Genomic DNA, 26,943 nt, shown 5'->3' with positions numbered 1-26,943 from the left:
GGTGGTGGAAGCAACGTGGCTAATTTGCTGCCTTAAGGCCTAAACACTTAATCTTCATTGCGGAAACTGTCAATGTATCAGTATCCGAACTTAAAATATAAGATTTTAGGGACACAAACCCATGACTTACCTTGCCACGAGTTGCTCCTGGGTCGCCCGTTTTCACAGATATCGGAAATGTGTTTGGCGTCTGGGATTCTCTCACTCCAGGAATGGGATAAACCATTGGACCTTTAGACCAAAGTCATAAACCCAGAAATACAATAAATTAAATACATTTACAACATATTATTTGAGTACTAGCAAAAAAACGTAGTTAAACCAGCGTGAAGCTGACTAATATACAGACCTTTACCAGTTTTTAATTTAAAATACTGCAGAGAAAATATATACACAGAAAATCAGGCAAGACAAGTTTGATGTCTGAAGATGATATTTTTTAATCTGGACTGGAACTTCAAAGCAAACAAACTATAGCTGAAAGCTGTAGCTGAAAATTCCAGCTCTTGCTTTGCATTTGGTTTGGTTTAAGTTGGTCTAAAGCTGGAATTCAGTGGCCAAGATGGTTCTAAAGCTGAATATCTAGCTAAAAACATACCCTAAACACTGGTAAACAAGCAGATTGAGTTGAATACCTAAGGTCTTGACCAACAATATAGCTGGTTATACTAGTTGAATAGTTTGGTAAAGTTGGATGGTGGACCAATGTGGTAATTTTGGTCAACACGCCTGGTTATGCTAGTGGACCAACAAGGTCATAATGGGCTGTTTTTTTTTTCATTTATTTTAAAATGTCTAGTTGTGGTCTATAGTATGAATGAATGCCATGTGATCTGTTTTTGTGAAAAAAGTGCTCCGGTGATCCGGTATAACGCTGCTTTAGTCCTGTGGAGGAGTGGAGGGAAGAAGAAATGATAGGATTTTGGCTCTTGCTCATGAATATTTATAAGTGCAAACATATCGCCTCTGATTGGCTAACAGCACTGCAACACCAGGAGGCAGCGAGATCGACAACAGCTAGAAACGTTTTAAAATAAAGTCATTTTTACTATAATAAAAGTCTTTGCAATGTCATATGTTACATTACATCATATGTAATGCTCTGCTACGTGCAGTTCAGCCCCTGACCGAGTCTTAGAGTCTATGTAAAATGCCAAATCCACTGGAGATCCTATGTAAACCTATAGTTACTTGCATGCAGAGGTGGGTAGTCCAGGTCCAGAGAGTAAAAATCCACCCCAGGGTTTTGTTGGCTGAGCCACAGCAGAGCCAACCAGGCGGTTGGAACAAAACCTTTAACTAGTGTAAACAGAAATGTTTTAAAAATAGACCAACCTCCTATCTCCTAATTATACTTTGCTGGTCGTGTTCCATAGAAAAATTCTAACTATTTGTTCCTTGGCTCTGAATTACAGGGCAAAACATATAACACAGATGTGTTATTTGCACAAATAACACAGGAATGAACTGTCATGCTGTTCCAACACTGTTAGCTCCTAGCTCTGCCTGTGGGCAGTCACAAGCCAAGGTGGGCGTGGCCATGATTTCTAATTCACGGGTTGACGTCGACATGGATGCTTTTCCTGATCGACTCGTTTTTCTGAATATTTACTTTTACTAGCTATTGCTGACAATGGAGGTTAAGGAATAGTTTAGACCTATTGTATTTTACAAAGAACTAGAAAAAGTGCATTTTAGCGGAAGGAAAACTTAAAAAAAAGATGTCTAGCATATCAATTAGGTGCGTGTTTATTGCAAGGATGGGTTAAAGGCAGAGATCACATGCCATCTGTGTGTGCAGCACAAGTATGGTGAATATGGAAGCATTGTCTTGTTTTTTTTTACTTGTCAGCATAACTGGTGCTACCTTGAAGGCCAGCAGCCCAGCAAAATTCGACAAACAACAGGTTTAAAGCCAAAATTCTGTCCATTTTCTTCTCTTCTTCAGACAACAAATATGTCTAGGCTGTTTAACTACATTTAAAAAAGATAAAATTTATAAATTATTGCCTCAAAAATCTCCCAAGTCCCAAGAAGTGACACAGCCACAATTGACAAGAATGGTGTGAATGGTGTTATGAAATGAATGATATGAATAGTGTGAATGAAGGACGTCACATCACTCTGAAAAACAGGATGGAAAAAGTAGGCAGATAGTAGATAAAGAGTAGACACATATGAGCGCATCACCACATGACAGGAAAAGCAGCTTGAGTGAAAGTCTCACCCAGGTGGAGATAAAACCATAATCACTTACGTACTGCTTCCATACTGTATCAGCTGATATCCTAACCTGCTGTTTTACTCTTACAGCCAAAGAGAGAGGAGAAATTAATCATAATCCCAACACAAAACAGAAAGAAGCAGCAGCTGAAAGTGAGTTAGAGCAGAGGATAAAAACCCTCCTTCCTAAAAACTCGTACAAAATTTCTTTAGGACCTTTAAACAGGACATGAGTGAGCTCTACTGAGATTAAAATTTTTGTTAATTAGGATTTTTAATTAGTAATAAATGTTCTAAAACAGTGTGCATCAGGGATGATTTCAACAGTTTGCTCTGTATTAGAGTAACTCCAAATGGCCGGTTGTTTCTGGTTGAGAGTACGCTGTTCGTGATTGGCTGCCGCTTCTGTTTGGTTAAGTGCTAAATGTAAATGGTTGTGTGTTAAATGCAATTGTAAAGCATCCATGGGTGTCTAAAAAGGCGCTATATATGTAAAACTTCATACATTCATACATCCTTGGTAGACATGTGACACTGTTAAGTAGGCCATGGTGTGGTTGTATTTTAAAACTATGTGGTCTGTTTTGTTTTTGCACTCCTATTAAAGCGGCAGTCTGTATTAATTAGTTTCTAAACTGAAAGCAGAAGCATTTCTAAGTGGAGATGGGATAAAATATTGTTAATTAATTATTGGTATTGGTAATTAATGGTATCAGTGTGCTAAAACAGCCATCCCTGCTAAGCATAATATATTCATTCTACAAACTGGGGTGTCGGGTCGCTTTTTGCGTGAGTCCTGTGTCTTTACGTACCTATACACATGTACAGCCTCTAAATGAAGATCTGGCTTTGTTTTACTGAATGCGAGCAATGGAGACTTCAGAAAGGGAAACTCAGAGCTCAGAAGCTCATTCACACCCCCCCCCTCCCCAAGTTTTAAATTATTCTTCTACATGTTCGGTGTAATTATCCATTCTCACCAGAAAGGGCCCTAAATCCCGCAAATCCCAAAACTTATGGACACCAGCTTCAACTCTTGGTCAGTTTAAAAAAAGAGGCTCTGCATGGAGTGCCAGTTGTGTAATCACTGTTTAACTGAAGTACCTGAACTGGTCCAGAAGAGGGCGCTGCACTAAAGAAGAAAAGAGGATCAGCATGGGGTTGTTTGGCTGTTTGGCAGGGTCAGGTTTTTGCCATCTGCCAGGTTGTGCTCTAATTAGATGTTATTTGTCCATAACAGAAAATGAGCCACATGTTTATTTGTGTCAGATATGTATGAATGTGTGTGATTTTTAAATTTTCTAAAAATTTGTATTTTAATTCCTTCATCTCGATCTTTAAAATATATTTATAAGAGGTATGCAATAAAACTGGAGTCAGTTTATGCAAAGCCTGGTCTCGTCCTATTTTATCCACTGTACCCACTTTACCTAAAGTGACTAAGAACCAATAAAAGAAACTAAAAGTCTTTCAAATGTAACAAATTTTGTAGTTCTCAAAACTAAAAGAATGCATTAAAAATGTTATACTAATAATAATGTATATTTGATTATACATTATATTGGATGCAGCAGACAGTTGGCCACCTTCTAGATAGTACATGTTGATTGGGCTGGTGAGCTGATCCACATATTGGCTGTTTGCACTCACTGACGCATCAGACTAATGTCTTAAAAGTCCTATAACTGTCATTAAAATGCTGTTTTGTATTTAGTGCCCCATATGAACCTATTTATTTTTGGACTTGTTCAGGAGACCCTCCTAGCAACTGAATAAAAAGACATTTTCACTACAAATTAACTTTCTACAAATTAACTTTTATATTAGCTACTGGTTTGTTGCTAATTATTTAATATTTAATTATATATCATTATTTGACATACCCTGGGTCTCCAAAACAATGTAACGAGTTAGGCACTTTTGAACAGAGGGCTGCTGCTCTTGACTGAGGCAGAGAAAGGGATGAAGATGAGGATGAGATGGACACAGGTGCACACCTGAAGCTGAACAGTAAGATGTTTTGGCTGATGGAGGGGATGGAGGTGTAGATCTGAAGGTGGGACAGGTAAGCAGACCTCTTCTTGGAGCTGCTGCCTGAGTTGGAGCTCACACCCTGCGGCACGTCGCTGTAGAACGAATCGGCATCGCCCGGTTTCTTCACGTAGTCGCCTGGCGGCATTTGTCTGTAGGAACCAAGCAGCAGAGTAAAGAGTCAGAAACAGCCTTTCACATTTTATAGTGTTTTTTTTTTACTTTTAACTCAAGAAGGAACAGATATCTGCAGATTGCTAAAACTCCTTAAAATCTCCTTAAAAACAGATATTCCTGACTTGTGTAAAGCTATTATTATAATTTACAGATCTACACTGAGCTCCTTGGACGTTCCCACAGTAAGGAAATAAGGCTTTGGCGTTCACAGGATTACAACCTTTTAGATCTTTCAACTGAACTCTGCACTGAATAAATAATCTAAATTATAATTATTATAATTTATTTTTGGCCATACAGCTTTGGAAAAAATGAGTTAAATGAACATTGTTGTTTTATTCTATAAACTACAGACAACATTTCTCCCAAATTCCAAATAAAAATATTGTAATTTAGAGCAGAAGCAGAGCTTTTAGACCCCAAATAATGCAAAAAAACGAGTTCATATTTATAAAGTTTTAAGAGTTCTGAAATCACTATTTGGTGGAATAACCCTGGTTTTTAATCACAGTTTTCATGCATCTTGGCATGGTCTCCTCCTCCAGTCTTACACACTGCTTTACGATAACTTTATGCCACTACTAGTGATAAAATTCAAGCAGTTCAGTTTGGTTTGATGGCTTGTGATCATCCATCTTCCTCTAAGTTATATTTTAGAGAATTTCAATTTGGTAAAATTAAAGAAACTCGTAATTTTTAAGTGGTTTTAAGTTCCCCCAGAGCTGTACATGCTTAACTTTGAACTAGGGCTGGAAGGTTAATCAAATTATTTTTTTTACATATAGAAGCTGCAGAGTGAATCTCAGTAGATAGACATTTACTTCTGTCAGAAACCTGTACATATTTTACACTTTTGAATTACAAGGAGGTGCCTTTTCACCATGTTTTATATAAAAGCTGCATGTATGGTTGAAGGGGTCTACTAAAAATAAAATTAAAGAAAATAATGTAAATTTAATGTAAAAGAAACAACACCTTGCACATCACTTTAAATGGTTCAGTCTGTTTACAAATAAAACAACTAAAGTTGTTATGTAAGAACTAAAAATCCCTATATTTTAAATATATTGAGACTTTTTTATATCTCCCAGCCCTACTTTGAACCTGTACTGTTTTTAAAAACACCCATAAATAAATTAGTGTGCACAAAATTCTTTTGTTTAATTTTAGAAAAATGCTGTAATTATTTCTATATCAAAACATGATCAGGTCATAGAAAGCATGTACATGTAAACATTAACCCACAGCATTAATAAAGAGAGGTATATTGCTGATATTAAAAATGATAATAGTACAATAATGAAAAGATGTACAAACCGACAGAATCTTCGGTGCACTTCAGATTCTGCATACTGTCGCTGCCTGTAGCTCCTGCATACAAAAAATATCAGTTAACACAAAGCATTGTAGAGTTTGACAAAAAAAAAAAAAAAATGTGCCAAAATCTTTCTAGCACATTTAGTTTCAGTTTTCTTCTATGTTAAGTTATGCTAAACATGACAGTTATTGTGTTCATAATGTTTAAAAGCAGCGGAAAACAGTGAGGGTAAAGGGACTTGCCAAAGTGGACACTGGACACAACAGTGGACACTCATTGATAACCCGGGGCTCTACCTACTGAACCACCACTGCCCTTAATATGTGTATATATGGGGCAATACATTAAATTGTGTGTAATATATTCAGTGTTGGGAAGTAACGGATTACATGTAACGGCGTTACGTAATCAGATTACAAATTATAAGTAACTGTAATCCGTTACAGTTACTGCTTCAATAAATGGTAATCAGATTACAGTTACTCTGCTAAAATTAAAGGATTACATTGCGGTACTTTCCTATTTTTGCTCTTCCAACACTGACAAAACGCAAATAACATTTTGCGGTGAAATCGCTCTGATATGAAAGGGAACTGTTTGCCCCTCGTCCCATCTCGCTGCACACACACACACACACACACACACACACACACACACACACACACACACACACACACACACACACAGGGAGGAGGGGCAGACAGCGGCTCCGCACACACAACGAGACGAAATTAACTGACATTTTGGTCAACGAATAAAAACAAGACGAAAATGTTTGGCAGAGACGAAATCCAATCAGAACTGATTTAGTTCTGTGAAAGGTAGGGACCAGTTAGGAAGAGATCCAATCACTGCTACTTTAGCGAAGGTGGAGAGGCGGGATAAGCGGGGTACTCATCCAATCAGTACCCGCCTCTCCTGCAGTTGCGCCGCGCGCTCAGTTACAAACCCGGGAATTAAACTGTCGTTACGGAGCTCGACTGGAAGTTAACTCGACAGTGTTCAGCAGGGAGAGAGAGAGAGGAGGGGCGATATATTTCTCCTTTGACGTCGCGAAAAACAAGATAACGTGTAAACCGTGTGGAGCGACTCCATCTCCGGTAAAAACACCACTAATCTTTCAGCTTCTGCAGACCAGAGTCACACAGATCTCCGTGCAGAGATCCGCGTTTTAATGCTGATGTTATTTCATGAGCTGATGTGTTTAACTCAGCAGTGCACTAAAACACAGAACTGATACAGAACCCTAACTCATTAAGATCAGATCATCTGCTTAGTCTCACAGTGGGAAAGATATAGCTAGTGTTAAAGCAGGAACAGGTCAGAAAGGAACTCAATAATATATCCAAAATAAAACAATAAAATAAGTGAATCTATGAACCCAAAAGTCTGTGTAAAGTTCCTTACAGCACTTTCTCATAAGTTTCTCACTTTAACTCATGAAGTCTCTGAGAGCATCTCTACAGGACAGTGTGTGAAGGTGTGTTTTTGATCTCATTTATAGACTGTAGGTCCAGTAGGTGTGCTGGGTTACTTCTGGAGATAAAACTAGATCATTTAAAAGCTGTTTTTGCATCTACAGCTCTGTTCAAACTATAATTTAACTATTCAGATGTTTTATGACCTGATTTCTAGAGCAAAAATTTAAATGTAAAATATATATAGTCACACACCTATAATAATAATAATATACATTAAATCATATATAAATATATTTCACATTCAAACATTAACAATATTACTCAAGTGGTTATTAAACGTTTCATTTCATATGAGTGTATAGTTAATAATTCAAGGGAACTGATGAACAAGCATTTACATTTACACCCTTTACATTTTAGTCGACTAAATTTACTGTAATTTTAGTAGACTATATTCTTATGACATTAAGTCGACTAAAACTAAGTTGACTAAATTACTAAATTGTGACTAAAACTAAATGCTATTTTCGTCACAAGACTATGACTAAGACTAAATCAAAATTTGTTTTCAAAATTAACACTGGTGGCAAACCTGCAAATAGATAGCTTACAGTTGTTGTTCCATTGTTTGGTTTTAAATTGTTTTATCATCAATTTATAGAAGTGTTTCATAAAATAGTTTGATGAAATGGTTTCATAAGTATTTGTATAGAGTGATTGAAATGACTTTTTTATTTGTTTATCTATTTGTTAACTGGAAAGAAAAATAAAAGAATAATATGCAATATGTGGTTGCTACATTCATTCAGGCTTAAAAAAACGACAATATTGTAAGTAATCCAAAGTAATCAGATTACGTTACTCACTTGAAGTAATGTAACTGATTACGTTACAAATTACATTTTGAGTGATGTAATCAGTAATCTGTAAGGGATTACATTTTAAAAGTAACCTTCCCAACACTGAATATATTACCATAAATATGTATTATAAGTAGAGATGTACTTAAATGTCATTTTTTCTGACAAATGCGTTTTCCTCACTTGTAGCCCCATGCAGCGATGGCCAGTATGAGAGCCAGCACGAGAATAGATCCAGCGATAGCCCCGATGATGATGTTGGTACTGATGATGCCTGCCAGAAAAAGAGAGTCCAAGTTTACTCCAGATTCGAGACAGCAGGGGACACGGACACACACTCCACAAAACGAGCTAATGCTAAAGCTAGTACTAACGGGAGATTAAACTGTAGGTTTAATAGCAATAGAAACACCTGATTCAACTCACAGGCTAATTACCTGCTCCTTTATGAGCTGAATAGATGCATTAACAGAACAAGGAACTGTGAGGTGCTTCACATATGAAATTCGGAAACACTCCTTTATGGTAAAATAGTTTCTTAGAGCGTCACAAAAGGCCAAAGTGTGCATGTGTGTGTTCATATTTGAAGTTGTTGATCAAGATAAGACAGAGCTAATGCTAATGTAGGTTTAATAGCAATAGAAAAGATATTTTCATATCCAAAAATGACTTTTTATTTATTTATTATTTTTTTAAATATAATTTTATTTCTAATTTTTCCCATTTTCTCCTCAATTTACAAGGCCAATTTACTATTCCACTCACTAGGACTCCCCCTATCACTTGTAATGCCCCAACTCACCAGGAGGGTGAAAACTATCACATGCTTCCTCCGATACATGTGAAGCCAGCCACCGTTTCTTTTCGAGCTGCTGCTGATGCAGAATTGCCGAGCAGCATCACAGCACGCTCTGAGGAAAGCACAGCAACTCGGTTCAGGAACATCAGCTCACAGACGCCCTGTGCTGCGGACATCACTCTAGGAGTGATGTGGGGGGACAGCGCCATCTACCCACCCGGAGGAAGCAGGGCCAATTTTGCTCTCTCTGAGCGCCGGCTGCTTGATGGCAAAGCTGCACAAAAATGACTTTTGATCATGACTATACTTTATGATCAATTTAAATACTTCAATACCTTGAATTTGTCCCTGATTCGCTCAACCTGATTCTTTAAACAACCTGATTCTTTTACAGCCTAATAGAGATCCATGTATGTCATAGTGTGAACATTTTGAATGTCTAAAGAACCATTACTTATAGGGATGCACCAATGTGGAAATTCTGGGCCAATTGTGATACCTGATATTAAACAATTACATATCTGCTGACGCCAATGTTAAAACACACATTTATAACTTACAGTGAGACTACACACCCTAGTATAACTTTTTAAAATTATATTAAAATGAGCTTAAAGTATTTTAAAACAGCAAGTTTTGGCCAACTGTAGTGCAGCCAGTGTTGTCTGGTACTTTTCCGGCATACAATAAATTCATCTGCAAGTTTTGGCCGATGCAATGAAAAAAAAAAAAGCAATTATCCCAGATATCTATATGATTCTGCTATCACCGTGCATCAATAATTATTTGATGTTTACCAATATAAATATGTTTTTTCTATTGTTAAATTTAAGTTACTCGTTCTCAATTAGTAAAACAAGTGAAAAAAGACAAAGAGGAACTAGGAACAGACCAACCACAGCACCACACTGAATAACACCACCAGAGTACACACTTACTTCAAACAAAGCATACAGTGTTAGAATGGGTAGACTCATAATGGAGAGAACAGAGGGATTGGGTGAAAAAGGTGTGTAAAAAAAATCAAGGCAGAGAAAGAAGGGAAGAAAGGAAGAGCAACGTCAAACACCCAACAAAGAAGAACTCAAATCTGACCTCACTGAAACTCCAGCAAAAGACATGAGCCTGTCGACAAAGAATGAGTGCATGAAAAATGAAAGCTATGAAAAGAAAGAAAGGGAAAAATAATAATAGTTGTATAATTGGACTGTGTGAAAATGCACATGACTGGTGAATGCTGCTGAACATGAATATGGTAACAGAAATCAAAATTAATAACAGACAGATGAAGGCTAAATACAGATACTGGTGCATAAACAGAGTGTTCTGTCCATCCCGCTTTAGATAAGTACTGTAGTAGTGAAGGTGTAGAGCAGGGTTCATTAGTCTATCCAGCACAGAGTAATGCTGTAGTTTTTCCTGCCTCTGTTATCTGGAAACAACTTATTCATAATTTATGGTTTTAAATAACGAGTTTAGGTGTTTAAACCTCTGCACAGTGCTGTATAAATGTGCATGCAGTCAGTGGATCAGCTCCTCTGTGGTTGGTTGTGGGGGATGGACTGTACCTGAAGACGTGGCTGTGGGTCCCACCACCAGGTAGCTGAGAGGAGACGTGGAGTTACAGTCCTCACCTGCCCAGCCCAGGTGACACACACACTTCAGCTCATTACTGCACACCTACAACATACCACACACACAAAGAGGAATAAGAGGCACCGTATACACACATTTAAAAAGCTGACAAGGTATTGCCAGGTGGTTGACAAGGTATTGCTAGGTGGTTGAAAATGCATTGCTGGTTGTGTGTTGGGCATTGCAAAGTGGTAGGTAAGATATTGCTAGTTGGTTGAAAAGGCATTGCTGATGTTGGTAAGGTATTACTAGGTATTTGACAAGGTATTGCTATGTGGTTGATAAGGCATTGCTGTTTGTTCGCAAGGCATTGCAAGGTGGTTGATAAGATATTGCCAGGTGGTTGATATTATATTATTAGGTGGTTGATAAGGAATTCCTAGGGTCCTGAAAAGTTCTTGTTAAGTGGTTGATAAAGTATTGCTAGGTGTTTGATAAATTAATGCTAGTTGGTTGATAAGAAAAAGCTTGGGAGTTAATAAGATGTTACTAGATGTCTGATAAGGATGTGTTAGATGGTTGATAAGGTATTGATATGTGGTTTATAAGGTATTACTAGGTAGATTTTAAGGCATTGCTAAGTGGTTGATAATTTATTGCAAGGTGGGTGTTAAAATATGTTGTGAGATAGTTGATGAGGAACTGCTCCCTGGTTGACAGAGTATTAATAGGTATTGCTAGGTGGTTGATCTGGTATTTAATACTGTAACGTGGACATGCACTCTTACCCCGTGGCCGGAGCATATGACCCTCTCGTTGGTGCCGGGGCAGGTACTAAAGTTAAATTCCTGCATTGGGAGGCATTTGTGGTTGAAGCAGATCCGGTCAGTTCCACACGCTGTGCCGTCCTCCACGTAACCCAAATCAGTGTCTCCATCGATCATCACATGCCCTCCACTGCCAGCCACACACACACACACATACACATTAACAGAGCAGCAGTAAAATATCATTAGCATTAGCATTAGCATTCCAGTTCAGTGCTTTCACTCTGAGCACACACACCTGATTCAGCTCACAGGCTAATTACCTGCTCCTTCATGAGCTGAATGGATGCATTAACAGAACCAGGAGCTATGAGTTGTTTCACAAATGAAATTTGGAAACACTCCATTTGGGTAAAATTGTTCCTCAGAGCGTGTGCATGTGTGCGTTCATATTAGAAATCCTTGATCATACAGTACCAGTTAAACTTTTGAACACATCTTCTCATTCAGTATTTTCTTAATTCCTCGATTTTATTTATTTTCTACATTGTAAATTAATATTAAAGACATGAAAACAATTAAGGGACACATTATTTCAAATTACGAAGTAAACTGTAAAAAAAAGTGTTATTCCTCCACATTAATCCCCTGATCTAAACCTAATGAGCTGAGATGGTGATTTGAGGTGATTTGGGATGAGCTGGTGTTTCACAGTATGAATCAAAAGCAGCAACTATTGTTCAGCACCTCCAGGAACTCCTTCCTTTAAGACGCTGAGAGAACTATTCCAGGTGACTCTACCTCATGAAGACACTGACATTAAAATACCAAGAGTGTGCAACTTAGAATAATCTAAATAATAAAACATATTCTGGTTTAACACTTTTTGTTTCCTACATAATTTTGCATAATTTTCTTCCTGTATAACTTTAATGTCTTCAATATTAAAGTGGCAGTTCGTAATTTTTTTGTTTCTAAATTGATAGCAGAAGCATTTCTGATTTATTTCTGAAATATTGTGTTTAACGGTACCAGTGGGCTGGAAGGACCATCCCTGCTAAACCTAATATATTCATTCTAAAAACTGGGGTGTCTTTTTTTTCGGGAGTTCTCTTGGCCACGTCGCATGTCTTTATGTACTTACGTCACAAGTACAGCCTCTAAAAGAGGATCCGGCTCAGTTCTACTGAATGCGAGCGGCTGGTGGAGCAATGGAGACTTCAGAAGGGGAAACTCAGAGCTCAATAGCTCATTTACTCATAGTAAAAACAAAGAAACGGAGTGAAGTTTCTGATTGAGCTCTCTCTCTCTCTCTCTGACTGAACATAACCTGGAATCGGATTCATCCAATTCAAGGAGACCGCATCACACCCACCCAGTTTAAAATGATTTTTCTGCATGCTTGGTGCAATTACCCATTCAATTACACCAGAGAGGGCCCTAAATCCCAAAACTTACAGACATCATTTTAACATTAGCTGAATCTGTACTATAATGAAGGCAATGAAATATATAGAGTATGTGTTTGTGTGTGCAAATGTGTGTGTGTACCTGCAGTCCAGTGATGCACTGTGTTGGGCCACAGAAAAGGAGGACAGTCCTCCCTGTAGCTCTCCCAGTCTGGGCGCTGGGGAGATGTTCGAGCACAGCAGATATCCACACTGCACATCCCTAAAACACACACACACACACACACACACACAGTTATCATGTCAGGATCTCCTGCACATCATCAGTCACAGTACCTCACATATCAAGACGTTCAGACTCACTGTTTTTTACACTGAATCCACGTGTCCTTATCTTTCCCACAGTTCCCTTTCTCTGTGCCCTCGATGTTCAGCTTCTCGTAGCAGAACTTATCTGCAGATGTTGCTTCTATAAGAACACAATAAGAAGCGTAAATCACTGAGCGCTCTGTTATAAACATAATCCACAGGCTGAAGTGTAATATAAGCACTTTAAGAACTCACTCTCTCCCCAGATGTACTTGCACTGTCTGTCTTTGGTTTTGCATCTCCCATTAAAACACCGACCCTGAGAGGAAATGAAATTGCCAAGAATTAAAAATAAGATAAAAAAAGATAAAAGTAAAAAGATTAATTACATTTTGTTTATGTTTAGTTTATGTAGCTTTATAAAGCTGTAGTAAGATTATTTTGTTATGTTTATATAGTTATATGCACACTTTATTTATCTATTTAATCGATTTAAACTACACATACATATACATTTATTAGATTAATAATAAACTATATAAATCCTTTTTATATTCACAAATAAATAATGAATATAATAAATAAAATAAATAAATAAATTGTAAATCTTCCATTATAAAAATATTTTTGGTTAAAATATATTTATTTTTTTAAAGAAATTGAAAATATATATCCAATTTAATTAAATTAAATTTAAATGTATTTATATAGCAAATGTTTATATAACAAATGTTTTTTATAAAGCAGCCTTATGGGTGTAAGCCTCTTATGAGTAAGCATCTCTGTGATAGTGGCAAAAGTAGCAGAGAAAAAATGCATATTTAAATGTATTTAATGTATTAATAAAGAACTAAGAATTAAGAACGATAATTAATAATTAAAAATATGTATAATTTAGTTTACATATGTATTTGTGTGTATTAAAGGATGGTATAAATTATATATTAATAAAACAACATATTCCTTAGTAGTTGTTAAAAAAAAGCAAATTTATTACGATAAGAAAAGTCTAAAAAAAAGGATAACAAAAAATAAAATAAAATTACCTGATCTTTTTCACAAGTGTAGCCGTCCATTTTGTGTACATTTGGAGGACACTGCAAATAAAAATAACAAAAAGACAACTTTTAGCTAAACACTCCTCTTACAGTGCCATTTACACAACCATGACATGACATATAAAAAGCATATGGTCGCTGTCCAATGAAAAATGAGTATCTCCATTTTTGTCGATTTTTAGTTTACTACATAATTTGAACACACAAACTGTCCCTCACATTGTGCCAAAATTTAATGATGAAAGGACCAATAGAAATACTTTAAAATAACTTGAAATGAACTGTTTTACATTTCTTCCATTGAAAGTTTAGAAGGTTTTTTCTCTGTCCTGTAAAGTTGCTGTTTTGGTTATGCTTTTTTTCATTGGACAGCAATGATATGCAGAATGTTAGAGCGCCCTCACCTGGCTGGAGTTCCCGGTGCAGTTTTCTGGAATATCGCAGTCATTTACTGCGTCTCTACAGATCACACCCATAAACTCCATCTGTTTCAACAAGACAATCATAAATACAGACCTTTTATAAACACACACACACACACACACACACACACACACACAGCTGAGCGGTTCATACCTGGCAGTTATTACAGCAGAGTCCGTTACTGCATTTGGAGCCCTGAGTCAGAGTGCACTTCTTACAGCAGTGTTCTCCCTCTTGAGCGCACTCCTGCACACAAACAACACAAACAGATAGATAAACATGCTGTTCTCTTGGACAAACAGTAAGTTATGGACGTTCTGCAGGTCCAGAGAAGAACTTCTCACCGCAGGGCCTCCACAGTCACACTCCTCTCCTGGCTCCACAAATCCGTTCCCACACTCTGGAGGATCCAACAGCTGCAAAAGAGGAATATTCCAATCAGAACATACAGGTTTAAAAAATAAAAGTTCACACACTCTAATATTTTGTTTGACCGCAGTACGTATTCACTGTGGCACTGTTTCAATAAGCTTCTGCAATGTCACAAGATTTATTTAAATCCAATGTTGCATTAATTAAAGATTTTGCAGCATTGACGATGGTAGAGTCTGACCACTACACAAAGTCTTCTCCAGCACATCCCAAAGATTCTCAATGAGGTTAAGATCTGGACTCTGTGGTGAACAATCCATGTATGAAAATGATGATCTCATTCTCCCTGAATCACCCTTTCACAATTCCAGACCCATGAATCCTGGCATTATCATCTTGAAATATACCCGTGCCAACAGGGAGGAAAAAATCCATTGATGGAATAACCTGATCTATATTCAGTATATTCAGGAAGTCAGCTGTATGGCGTCACATCAATGTCAAAAGTCGAGGGAGCAGAACACTATTGGCTGATATCTCCAGGGTTTGTGATGAACCTATACCTGGCACTATACCCAGGCTAACAGCGCCGGTGCGCGGGTTGTTTGAATATTAGCATAGCCTGTTAGCTAACTCTCCTACTGTCCTTGTTTCTCCGCCCTCCTCTGGTTCGTGGAGGTAGGCGGTCCGTCACACACCCTGAAGATATCAGCCAATAGCGTTCGCTGAGGGAGATGACCCTGGCCCCGCCCCCAAACTGTCAAAAACCACCCCTTTCAAAACTCCAGCTTGAGAGCCACATTTTCTTCAGCGCACACACGATTCCCTTTTTTTTTTGCTTGCTAGTTTCACATTTGTGCTCACGAAAAGTTTATTTACACACGCTGACCTCATTCTTTCAGCACATGCTGTTGCTGAACCAAGACCTGAGCAACTGCAGCAGCACCCCCAGACAGTGTATAAGAAGGGGATAGATTAAATGATTACAGGCAATAAGTGTATGAATTACTGCGCATCTCACAATACGATATTATCAAGACTTGTTGATACTCACTATATTACAAGACAATTCTCTGTGATATTTCACGGCACATGATTTTAGGGATCCACAGATACCCTCAAGTGTCTGAAAGGGGAAGAACCTTTAAAATGGTACAGAACCTTTATGTCAAGAGAAGCCAAATTAATGTGAACCAGTTAGATTCTTTTTTGATTAAAACCCCAACTCACAGTTCAGCTCCTTTTATTATACTGCTTACACTCTGCAACTTTTTCAATTCGCTCAGAGAAAGCTGAGAGTGCTGAACAGAGCAGATTTCATGACTGAGAAATCTGTAGAACATCATTAGAGCATCATCAAAGTAAGAACAAAATTTAATTCCTCATAATTTATTAATGAATCTATAAATAAATAATCAAAGTATATATTTTATTATTCTGGGGTTCCCAAAAAGCACTTGAAATATTGAATAAAATACATCCTGAAATCTTCAAATTGTTTCCAGTGTCTAGATTATATAAAAATCCACACTGTTTAATATGACACTGTTATATAATGAATACAATAATAGCAGTTATTAATGTGACGAGTGATTTAAAGCTTTTGAACAGCGGTGCACTATAATAATAATAATTTCTATATTAGTTTCAAGGAGTAGTTCATGGATAATTAATAACAGCTTGAATAATAAACTACAATAATAAATTAAGGGTTGGGTTACTGTCAGATAGGGATTATGCCTAGTCCTAGACTATATATCTCTTTTAATGTAGAATCTCCATTTACTGGGTTATATAGTCCAGGCTTCATCTCTGTCTAAGAAACCAAACCATAAGGTATATGTGAAGCATGATGTATTTGTTGTTTCCCGGACAAGGATTAGGTCTAGTTGTAGACTATATTTTCCTTTTAGTAGAAAATCTCTATTAAAACTTGTAACCAAGGATTATGTGTGTAGTCCAGGACTCTACTTCATTCCTGTCTGGAAAACTGGTCTTCTATTTCCTAATGTCCATTTCATTTTTAACACTTGCAATTAATTTACAATCATTATCATTTTAAAATCAAGTTAATTTCTTCACCAGGTTTGACCCTAACGTCCGTTGTAATCTGTAGATTTTTTTCCTGGAGTGGTTTCCGGATCAGAAACCAACTACAGGTGTGAAAACACCCTTTTATACTCACATTAAGTTCTAATTCAGAAACCAAGCTGAAATGATTATGATTAAAAGTAAAAAAAAGTTTTCTCTATCCAATTTATAATGCATTCTTTATTCCAGCGCCACATGTTGCATTTTAATTGACACGACTAATACAAATATAATTGCATTTTAAATTTCTTACATTCATTCTTTAATTTACACTTAAATATCCACTATAAAAATGTGCGTCTTTAAAAGAACAAGTGTGATTAATTGCAGTTAATGACAGAATATTGTTGTGATTAATCAGATTACATGTTTTAACCGACACCACTAGTTTAAATGCATTTCAACCATTATAATATCTGTGGGACCTGTTTTCAGTTTTTAGTTTAACAAAAATCATACAAATAATATTTTTTTCCTTGGATCATTTTCTGTGGAGAACATAAATCCTGAAAATGCATTGGGTCCACCAGACCCAGAAAACCTGTTTATAAGGGGTAAGAAATGCATTTAAGAAGCACACATTTCTGACACAGATGTGCAAATGCATACACATGGCATTTCTTTGCACTGTAGAGTACTGGCTTTTATATAAGACTCTCTGGAGCAGATAAGCCTGAACCTATTACCAATAATACTAATACCAATAATACTAATAATGCCAGACAAAGGCTAGATGTGTATAACTAAGGACTGAGCTGTGTAGCAGTGGAACTGTGTTTTTAAGGATGAGTTGGGATGAGTTGAGGATGAGGTACGTGGGTGGTGATCATCCAACTATTTTAATACCCTTAACTTTAGTTCCATTCTGCCGTTATACACAAGTTTTAAGCTAGATACTGAACAACAGTTGATGCCTAAATGAGGATTCAGATTCAATTTAAAAGGGTTAATGACTGGACTGCACTATTTTGACCAAAATCATTTGCTTTTGTTTAAGCACAAAAATACCTTGAGTCATCAAGTAAAACCATAGACCTCTTATTGGGAACATTAGAAATTAGCCAGGACGCTCGCAGTGTGCAGGAATGCGTGATTTGCTACTGAGCTCATTTGCATACTGCAGACTTCTGCAACATTGCTACTGCGGAAGGCTAACGATTAATGACTTATCTATTATGCAGTCTTATCATTAACCCCCAAAATGCAGTGGATGCAGTGCAGAAGGGCAGTAAGACAGGGCCAGAAAACTTACGTTAGAGGGTTTGTTGAAGAGACACGCTCCACCGCCGCTGTTTAGGAAGTTGTGGTACTCTTCTACGTTACAGTCAGAGAACCTCTTGGGCAGGTAGAAGCTGTTAGAGAGAGAGAAAAACACATAGAGATCAGGTTACACTGAACTGCAAAAGAAAAGCTACAACAGTTACAATAGATTTACTTAAACCCCAATACTACTAATGGAATAATAATACAGTTCCCAGTATTGACTAAAGGGATTTTTTTTTTTGTTTGTTTAGAACCCAGTTTTGTCACAGCCAATTCCCACGCTCTAGCTAAGTCTCCCAAGATCACACAATGTTACCTGATTAGAGAGGGCAAAGGCTTGAGCATGCTTTCTTGGTAGTGAATTCATTGCCAATAGTGCAAAATTGGACAGCTCAACTCGCTTGGAGGAGGACACTAAGCTCCGAATCTGTACATCAGCAAACTGACTAGTAGTGGACTGAATGAAGGAGTCGAAGGAGTTTCATCTAATAATGTTTTGTTAATATTCTGGTTACAGATTACTGTAGCATCAATGTGGACTGAACTCTCAATCACTCAACCAAAGGGGCACATCCTTAGAGTTAGGAAGCTAGCAAGTTACTTGGCAAACCTAAAAAGCTAAAGGCCCTAAATAAGACTAACTTGAATGGGATTCAGACCTTAAGTCAGTGGCTAATTTATGAAAAAACATAAAACATATGTTTTCCTGACAGAATCAAACTTTTTTTCTAGTGAACATACATCACACAGCAGAATAAGCATGACAGATTATCCACAGAATTATTATTTTTTTGTTTATAAATAAGGGTTAATCTACAGTTACATTCTATGATGCAAACATTCTAGGATTTTTTATTTCTTTTGTTGCTAAATGGATCTCAAAATTCAGTAATTAATCAATTCTATCCAAAAAAATCTACTTTGACCATGAGCTGGTTGCAAACAAACCGTATCACGTTTCAGTTGTTCCTGACTGATGCTGCCTTCAAGTCCTCCTTAAAAATTTCTACTTATGAGGTTGGAGGTCGTAAGAATGACTTGACATGCGTTCGAGTGTTTTTTGGTCAGGTCGAAATGAAAGCCATTAGGCCTTTTTTATTGTACTTTTAGTCTATTATCATAAAAAAACAGAAGGTTTATTTTGCCTGAATAAAGCGAGTAAGATACGCTTTAGTTGAGTACTGTTTTTATCCAAGTAGAACCATTTTTACATATATTGCCACTTATTTTATTAGTTAGCTAAAAACAACCCGCAAGTGTTAAACTGTTAAGTAATTTACTATACAAACTGTCTGCATCAGTTTATTGAATTTATTTATCAATTTATATAAATAAAGGTAATTCATTTATTGACCACTTATTACTGACACGCCCTCCAACTGGGTTTATCTATAAATCGGAGTTTTCCACTGGTAAATACGAGTTTGTGGTGGCGTTATGTGCTCTCATCTTGTAAATATGATATTTCCGACACAAGTTAAAGGCAGCATTAAAGGCAGATAAGTTTCAAAATCATCAGCGGGGGGCCGGTGGCGTCCCCATTAGTGCAGCGCCCCTATGCGCCGCATAGGATGCATACACCCTTTTTGCGCCTCTGCAGTGATGCCACAGCCATATGTAAGTGGGAGTCCAAAAGAAAAGCACAACTGATCATGTTCAGACCAGTGTGGGCATCTATTAAACTGGCAGTTAGTGTTCTTCTCCAAGCGTGTTCATCTGTTCATCCAATGATATTTTCATTAGTTGGCTTTCTGCACAAGTCTTAGGGAACGCATGTGATAGCCTTTGCTCTCTCAATGCTGGTTTATTGTGTGATAGGAGGAGAATAATGGGCAAGAAATAGGTAATTCAACAATTAGAGGGAGAACACTGGAGAAAAAAAGAACATCAAGTGATTGATGTTAGATTTAGCCATAAAATGTGAGAAGCTGAAGTTGCTGGACATGACCATAGCAATCGCTCTCCGTGGACTGGAGATAGTACCATGAACTGAGGGCAGAAGGAAAAAAGACACACACACACAAACACCAACACACACAAAACAAACCTGAAGAGCAGAAGCTGGAAGACAAAAACACACACGGAAAAAGCTGCAGACACTCAAGATCACACAGAACAAAGCACAGTAAAAGCTGCAGGGGACTCCATCCCTTCACACCAATGCAGTCTTGAGACTTTGTTTGAAAACAAAGTGCTTGCTGCGTCTTTTGCTTGAGGAACCAGACATAGCTCTGCATTGCTAATGCAAGGCTACTTTATTTACATACGTCTCCAGAGTGGTTAGCATTAGCGTAAAGGTGTCAATCTCAATCTCATTATAGACTACTCCTGCTTCGTCTCACTCACTCGCTCTGAGTCAGCAAAGCCTCCCCCAGCGGTCAGGAGCCTCTGCCAAAATAATAATGCACACCACTCGATCCTCTGCAGAAAACTAGTCCAATCACTCACCTTGCCTCCACTCCATCTAAACCAGACTGCTCTGCGTTGTCTAGACCTTCTCTTTCAGTTATTAGTTTATGTATAGCGCTACAACATTGTTTGAAGTGCAATTCGGCAACCGCTGACTGAAATCTAGGGGCATTTTATGGATTAATTAGTCACAAGACAAATGCTAATGTTCTCTATTGCAGCATTTTATGGGTTACAAGTTAGTGTTGATTCTTGTTTTGTTGCTAAAATTAATGCTAGAAAATAATAATAAGACAGTAAAATCAGTACGCACTTCCAGTTTAGTGTTGATACTCAACTCAGTTATCTGGCTAACATCAGCAAATTGTTTGCTATTTGAATGGCTAAAGTTGGCAAACTTAGCACAACCACTAAAAAAAATCAATAGTATTTTTAAAAAGGCAGGATCCAAAATTAGCTGGCTAGTCAGTTCATTTTTCAGTTAGCAATAGCTATTAATAACCAGCACAAAATGTGGTTTGTTAATCAAGCTGGCTTAAGGTTAAGCTAACATTAGTTACAATGTTGTGAGCTATCTGTACTTAAATGACTAACTGGCTGTACAATAAAGCTAGCAAAATAGCTAAACGATAGCTACAACTGAAAAGAAAATCATTATATCAATATTGTTTAAAAGGCAGTCTCCATATTAGTTTGTTTGGCCAATCAATACAGTATAGCTATAGCTAAATCTATCTAAACTAAATTTGTAAACGGAATGAGCCTAAACAAATGAAAATCAATACTGTATTCAAAATGCAGTAATCATGTATTTTCTTATTTTCAAAACTTTTTAAATGTTTTGGTGCACATATAGTTATTTGAGGGCTGTTGTCCATCAGAATAGACCATGAACCAGCCAATTACCAAGTTTATAAACCAATTACAGTAGTACTAGAGCCATTAAGGCAAAGTAACAGCTAATTCTTACTAACTTTATGAATATTTTTTTTACTGTTTAGGGATGGTTTTAGAATAGGGATAATAGGGAAGGGTTGGGATGGGTTCAAAATATGAAATATAAAGTATATTTCACACAGGCTTCCAATACAATGAAGATAAAAACAACTATTATTAAATATTTCAGTTAATTGGATTTATTTGCTATATAGATTTTATAGTATAATTTTCGAGTTTTCTTTTCTGAGCATTACAGACAGAAAACAGCATTCTTACATTTGATTTCAGTTGTGTGTTTAGGAGGCAATATCAATCTAATTAATATTTTAGCTAATAATATTTTGCTTATGTTGACTTGCTGTTAGTCAGCTATAACCCCATTTGTAAGTGACAAAATCTAACAATGTTATGTTATATTTCATAAAGCATAAAAGCTGAAACTGTGAGCACCTCTGCCCTACGGCTCTGTTTATTTCTGAAGCTGTCTCTGCCTTTAACTCAAGGCTAAATATCTGCCCGTCCAATGTTCCTGTGTGTCTTGAAGCCTGTGCAGCTGAGCCGGGGTCTGCCTGTCTGGGAGCAGTCTCAGATCAATGACTCTGTGTGTTTCCATTACTGTCAGCACCTGCAATCAAGCAATAAAGCAGTTACAGGAACCATTACCAGTGCCCTAATGGTCAACACGGTCAATGGCTGCTTTTTAATAGGGGTTTTAATCGGGACCCTCTTCCTCCTACTCTGGAAATCCTCCTCTGCTTACCTGCTCAATCTTGAGTGATTAAGTCGATCATATTCCTGAGCAGAGGCAGAGGCTTTCACAGGTTTTATAAACACTATAACAGAACCAAGCAGATAAAAAAAAACAAAAAAAAAACCCTCCCACAAACAGTAGAGCTAGCACAGATATGTAGTTTCAGATATGACCGCACATGCAAGCACTGAGGAAAAAAACCACACATCCATCAATGGAGTGGCAGCTCATCATTGAACACACATGTCTTGAATTCCATTGATATTCTGATTAGTTTTAAGCCTGAAGTTTTTTAGCTTGGAGCTGGGAAACGGGATTACACTGTGGCATCCATAGATGAGACGATACAACAAAACAATGGCAAAAAAATAATGGACAAACCCATCCAGACCCCCCAAAACCTGTTTGTGAAACATTTGAGTCAGAGTCATCAGACTTTCTCAGCTTCAGAAGTCTCGAGAGGGTGGGGCTTAAAATGCCCTTTAACTCCTGATTGGGAGAAAGTGACTAACCCCGCCTCCCACATGAATAACGACTTCTACTTTCATAATACTTTAGTTTAAGGATCCAACACAAGTGACAATAAACAGTTAGCAGTAAACTGGTGTAAACAGATACGTTTTGAAAGAAACTTTAGAAAATCTGGTGCAGTGCCACTTGGGTAAGACCCCTGAGCAGAAGTATTGCTTGGGAAGCTAAGCACACAGCAAACACACAGAGTTGAAGACACGTTTTTGTACACTTCAGCCAATGTGCTGTCCACTAAGCCCATAGTCATGATTCTAACCACCAATGCTCAATGTGACAGAGGAAACAGAGGAAGAAAAAGTGTAATTAAGAAAAAGTGATTTGAATTTGAGTCAATAAAACTTCCTATAAATAGCGGTATGCCAATTAAGCAACAATAAGGAGTCTCAGAAAATGTTCCTCACATTAAAACATTATTTTTTGTCATTTCTTTGTTTCTTATTATACATATACATCATTATACAACAGCAATATGATTTAGAGTGTCTCAAAATAATGTCAAAGCAACAAGCTAATATGATGGCCCAGAATTAACACACTAGAAACTAACAGGCAAATTAGTCATGGTACAAAGTACCTTGTATAGTAGCGTTTAAACTGTTTTTAAAATGATGCAGTAATTGATTACTCCAGAGTGTGTTTGAGTTATCACAACTTAGTTCAGTTAAAGTTCTGCCAAATTCTAACTATTTATATCTATAGCCCTGGAGTGGCCCTACAGTCTAACTGCGGCTCATTAAGTATGAGCAGGTCATAAGTTGTATTATCAAAACCCCTTCCACTCTGGGTTATATAATGTCATGTAAAGGTCTAACTGGCAGACAAAACATCTTGCACAGTATTTAATAAATTTAATCTTTAGTTAATTTAAAATGTATAAAAATGTTTTTAAGGCTCAAAACCAATTTGGTCTTTATGGCTGACAACAGGTGACAAAACTCATGAAGAGGGGCTTTGTGGCAGAGGGCAACAGATGGAATTCTGAACAGCCTGGATATATTCCTGAATGAGAATGACAGTACACACACTGCTTCCGTCGGCTGAAAATGGTTTATAAGCTTTGAGAGGGGAGGATCATTATCAAAATCCCCACGTATCAATCTATCAAACGAGGAGCTGTCAGCAAAAGAAATAAAAATAAAACAGAATCATGAATAATACAACTAAGAGACTGCAGAAAACAATACAGAGCCAAGGCACTCTGTATCTTTCCCACATCTCTCTCTCTCTCTGTTGGAGAAAGTAGAGCATTGAGGCACTTGGCCAAAATGCTATCGGATGGAAGGGGGAAGGGCGTGATCGACTGAGGGCCCTCCCCCGAAAGCAGCTTGGTTGAACGAGTAGCAATTCACGGACAGGCTTCTGCTCACCTGCTGTGCCATTCGGGATTGAGGGGAAACGCAAAAGGCATTAAAAGAGACGGGTAAACACACGCCTGCACACGGACATAAACAGACACACACGTACACACACTGACCACGTCACAGGGTCTACATGGCCTGCTGCTGTCAACATGTCCAAATGGACCACAAAACAGAGGCCACTGTAAATGTTTCCAATTAAATCATTATAGTTATCAAAACCTACGGCAGTTTAAACATTCATACTGTACAAATCAGATCAAAGTACTGTTCAACAGTTGTAATGTAAATGTCATGTTTTATATATAATATTTACATTTTTTACAATTTACAATTAAAAAAAAATATTAAATGATATACAGAATTTGGAATATTATATATTAAAAGTATACTAGAAATGAAACAAAGCTGTATTTATGTGTAATTCTCAAACCCCCAAACATGTACATACTCCAAGCCCACTAGCAAAAGTCTAAAAGCTAAAAGCTAATTCCAGGGTGACCAGAGGAAGCACTGTTATGGGTATCTGCCAGATGACAGTGAGGAAGTTGAGGAGAAGCTAAAAAGGCTAAAAAGCTAAAAGCTTAAGATTATTAACACTAGGGAAATTTGAAAACTAAGCTGACCAATGAATAGCTGGTGACCATGGTACACAGTGGCTAGAAAATTGACTAAAAATGCTAAAAACAAATGCTAGGCCAAATAAACTAAACATTATTATGGGTATTTGTGCGTGAAAGCCAGAGGAACCTGTCACAAAGGAAGCTGGGTAAAAGGCTGAAAGCTAAATGCTAAGACACTAAGCTGACTGGAGAGAAACAAGAAACAAGAAGCTGAAAACTAAAAGCTTTTACAAGCCCAGACTAAAATATATATTTCCGTTTGGAGCAATTTACTGCAAGCTAAGCTTAAACAGCCATATTTGACACGTAATATGATATATGATATATTTACACATTGCTAATGCTAATCGCAAATGCTAGCTTCCGCCTGCTAGCCTACAGCTTTAGCAGTTAAAAAAAAACACTTCAACTCAACTTATATATCACATATTTACACTCTGGTTGACTTAATAACCTTTTAACTATCTTATTAACATTTTAAGATCCTTACAAAACAGAAATACCCACTGATTTACTTGTAATCTGTCTTTATCTGGAGCTTCTCCAGTACAGCACAGACGAACAGCACAATAGATTTGTTCGAATGCATAATGAATCTTTTTAGTAAACGGATTCTAATGATTCAGTTCATCTAAAAGAGCTGCTGTGCCCATCACTACTAGTTAGCTTCTGTAAAGAATTAAACAACTCCAAATAGCGTTTTTTTGTAGTCCTTGTAGAACTGTTAGAACTACATATAGGTTGGAAAGCAGGTCGCAGTTCTCGAAAGAGGCGCAGGTATCGCGAGTGTTGGTTGCGGCCGCCTAGGAAAACTTACAGAGTCTGGTTTGAGCTCAGAGGAGCTCCGGCACAGACAAGAGAACCGCTACTCCTCCTATTACACCTCAATGCAGCGCTGCAGGGAGTTTCAAGCTGTAATTTTACTTCTTTAAAAAGTTCAATAATCAAGGAAATCCTACCTAGTGTGCCTTTAATGATTTACAACCTAATTAATAACCATTAATAAACTCCTTTGTAAACTGTTTATAAATCTTTATAAAGGAGCCTTATTTTAAAGTGGTACCAACTTTTTTTCTAATCTACAGCTTATCATCAATAACTTATTTACATATTTGATATTATTAAATATTATTAATTATCATTACTTGTAATACATAACCTAAACTTTATCTGTCATAGAAATTAGAGTAGAACCTTTGAATAAATTTTAAACGTTTACTTGCAACAAAATTAATTTTATTTTAATAAAAACTGTGATTCCAAACCTTCGAACAGTACATTAATTCTAAATTCCCTGGCCACTTTATTAGAAACATCACACCTTGCACTGTAGCACATTGGTTGCTAAGCTCTCTATCACAGCTCCTGCTGTGAGGTTAGGCAAGCATCACAGAACACTGGCAAAACTCCCATTCAGCCTCGTAGGAAATTACAGTGTTCAGGTTTTGTCAGAACACCTAAATTTAGAGTGTGTTATTAATTTCACACTGTGAATGCGTGAAACAGGTCAGGCTGTTAGGACAGACTGGGTGCACACTGGAGAGCTGTGAGTGTGGTGGTAGATCAAGCTTGATCAGTCTTGTAACAGTTACTACACAAGAATGCACTGGTGGGTCAGGCCATCAGTGGTCAGTCTGTGATCAGTCAGTCTGAGCTGGATATTTTTAAGTGGTGGACCACATTTAGCATAGAAGGCACACTGGGGTGTGAGAAGAGCCCAGCAAGTTCCTGTTACACTTTTATCAGTTGATGACTGCTGTGCTGAAAATGATCCACCACCAAATAACATCTGATCAACACTGACCCAGTGGCCCAAAGCTGATAATAATATGTTGTCAAGGTACAGAACCTGTATACACATATTAGGACATCTGCTCATTTACTGTTTCTTCAGAAATTAAAGGTATTAAAATGTATCCTGCTTTAGTTAGAGGAACTATTTACTACTATTACTTTAAGTACTTTACGCACTCATTCACTTTACCAGCCTTAAGCTATATACCATATTTGCACTACTGTTACGGGTTCTGTTTATACTCTCATTCCATCTCAATCACCATCAATATCGCACTATTGTCTTCCGTCTTACTTATGTTTATTGTGTCTTGTTGTTTTGTACATATAGTGTCTCCCACTCATTTAGATTATATATCTTTTTTTTTTTTACTTATATTTATATATCTATTTCTCCCCCACACTACTTCACCTTGTTTCTGTCTCATGTATGTCTATTTGT

The 26,943-nt window shown here is 37.2% G+C and overlaps 1 protein-coding gene across 3 annotated transcripts in view; it reads right to left on the bottom strand.

Annotated features, from left to right (window-relative positions):
• adam22 (ADAM metallopeptidase domain 22) overlaps positions 1 to 26,943 on the bottom strand; it is a 157,646-nt gene that overhangs the window by 14,852 nt on the left and 115,851 nt on the right. For 2 of the 3 annotated variants that reach the window (XM_049464559.1, XM_022662664.2), the window contains exons 15-28: positions 18,086 to 18,185; positions 14,715 to 14,786; positions 14,524 to 14,616; positions 14,352 to 14,432; positions 13,936 to 13,986; positions 13,145 to 13,208; positions 12,944 to 13,049; positions 12,723 to 12,842; positions 11,193 to 11,361; positions 10,398 to 10,509; positions 8,214 to 8,304; positions 5,749 to 5,802; positions 4,299 to 4,406; positions 131 to 231 (exon numbers count right to left, since the gene is read on the bottom strand). In XM_049464559.1, the coding sequence (XP_049320516.1) occupies positions 131 to 231; positions 4,299 to 4,406; positions 5,749 to 5,802; positions 8,214 to 8,304; positions 10,398 to 10,509; positions 11,193 to 11,361; positions 12,723 to 12,842; positions 12,944 to 13,049; positions 13,145 to 13,208; positions 13,936 to 13,986; positions 14,352 to 14,432; positions 14,524 to 14,616; positions 14,715 to 14,786; positions 18,086 to 18,185 (1,322 nt within the window). Of the gene's footprint in view, positions 1 to 130; positions 232 to 4,220; positions 4,407 to 5,748; positions 5,803 to 8,213; positions 8,305 to 10,397; positions 10,510 to 11,192; positions 11,362 to 12,722; positions 12,843 to 12,943; positions 13,050 to 13,144; positions 13,209 to 13,935; positions 13,987 to 14,351; positions 14,433 to 14,523; positions 14,617 to 14,714; positions 14,787 to 18,085; positions 18,186 to 26,943 lie in introns of all 3 variants that reach the window. The other variant, XM_049464556.1, reaches the window with a different exon arrangement.

This window comes from Astyanax mexicanus, chromosome 1 (assembly GCF_023375975.1).
Source record: "Astyanax mexicanus isolate ESR-SI-001 chromosome 1, AstMex3_surface, whole genome shotgun sequence".
NCBI classification, from domain to species: Eukaryota; Metazoa; Chordata; class Actinopteri; order Characiformes; family Acestrorhamphidae; genus Astyanax; species Astyanax mexicanus.
The sequence above is the reverse complement of the archived record's forward strand: the minus strand, read 5'-3'. Positions and strand labels throughout refer to the sequence as shown.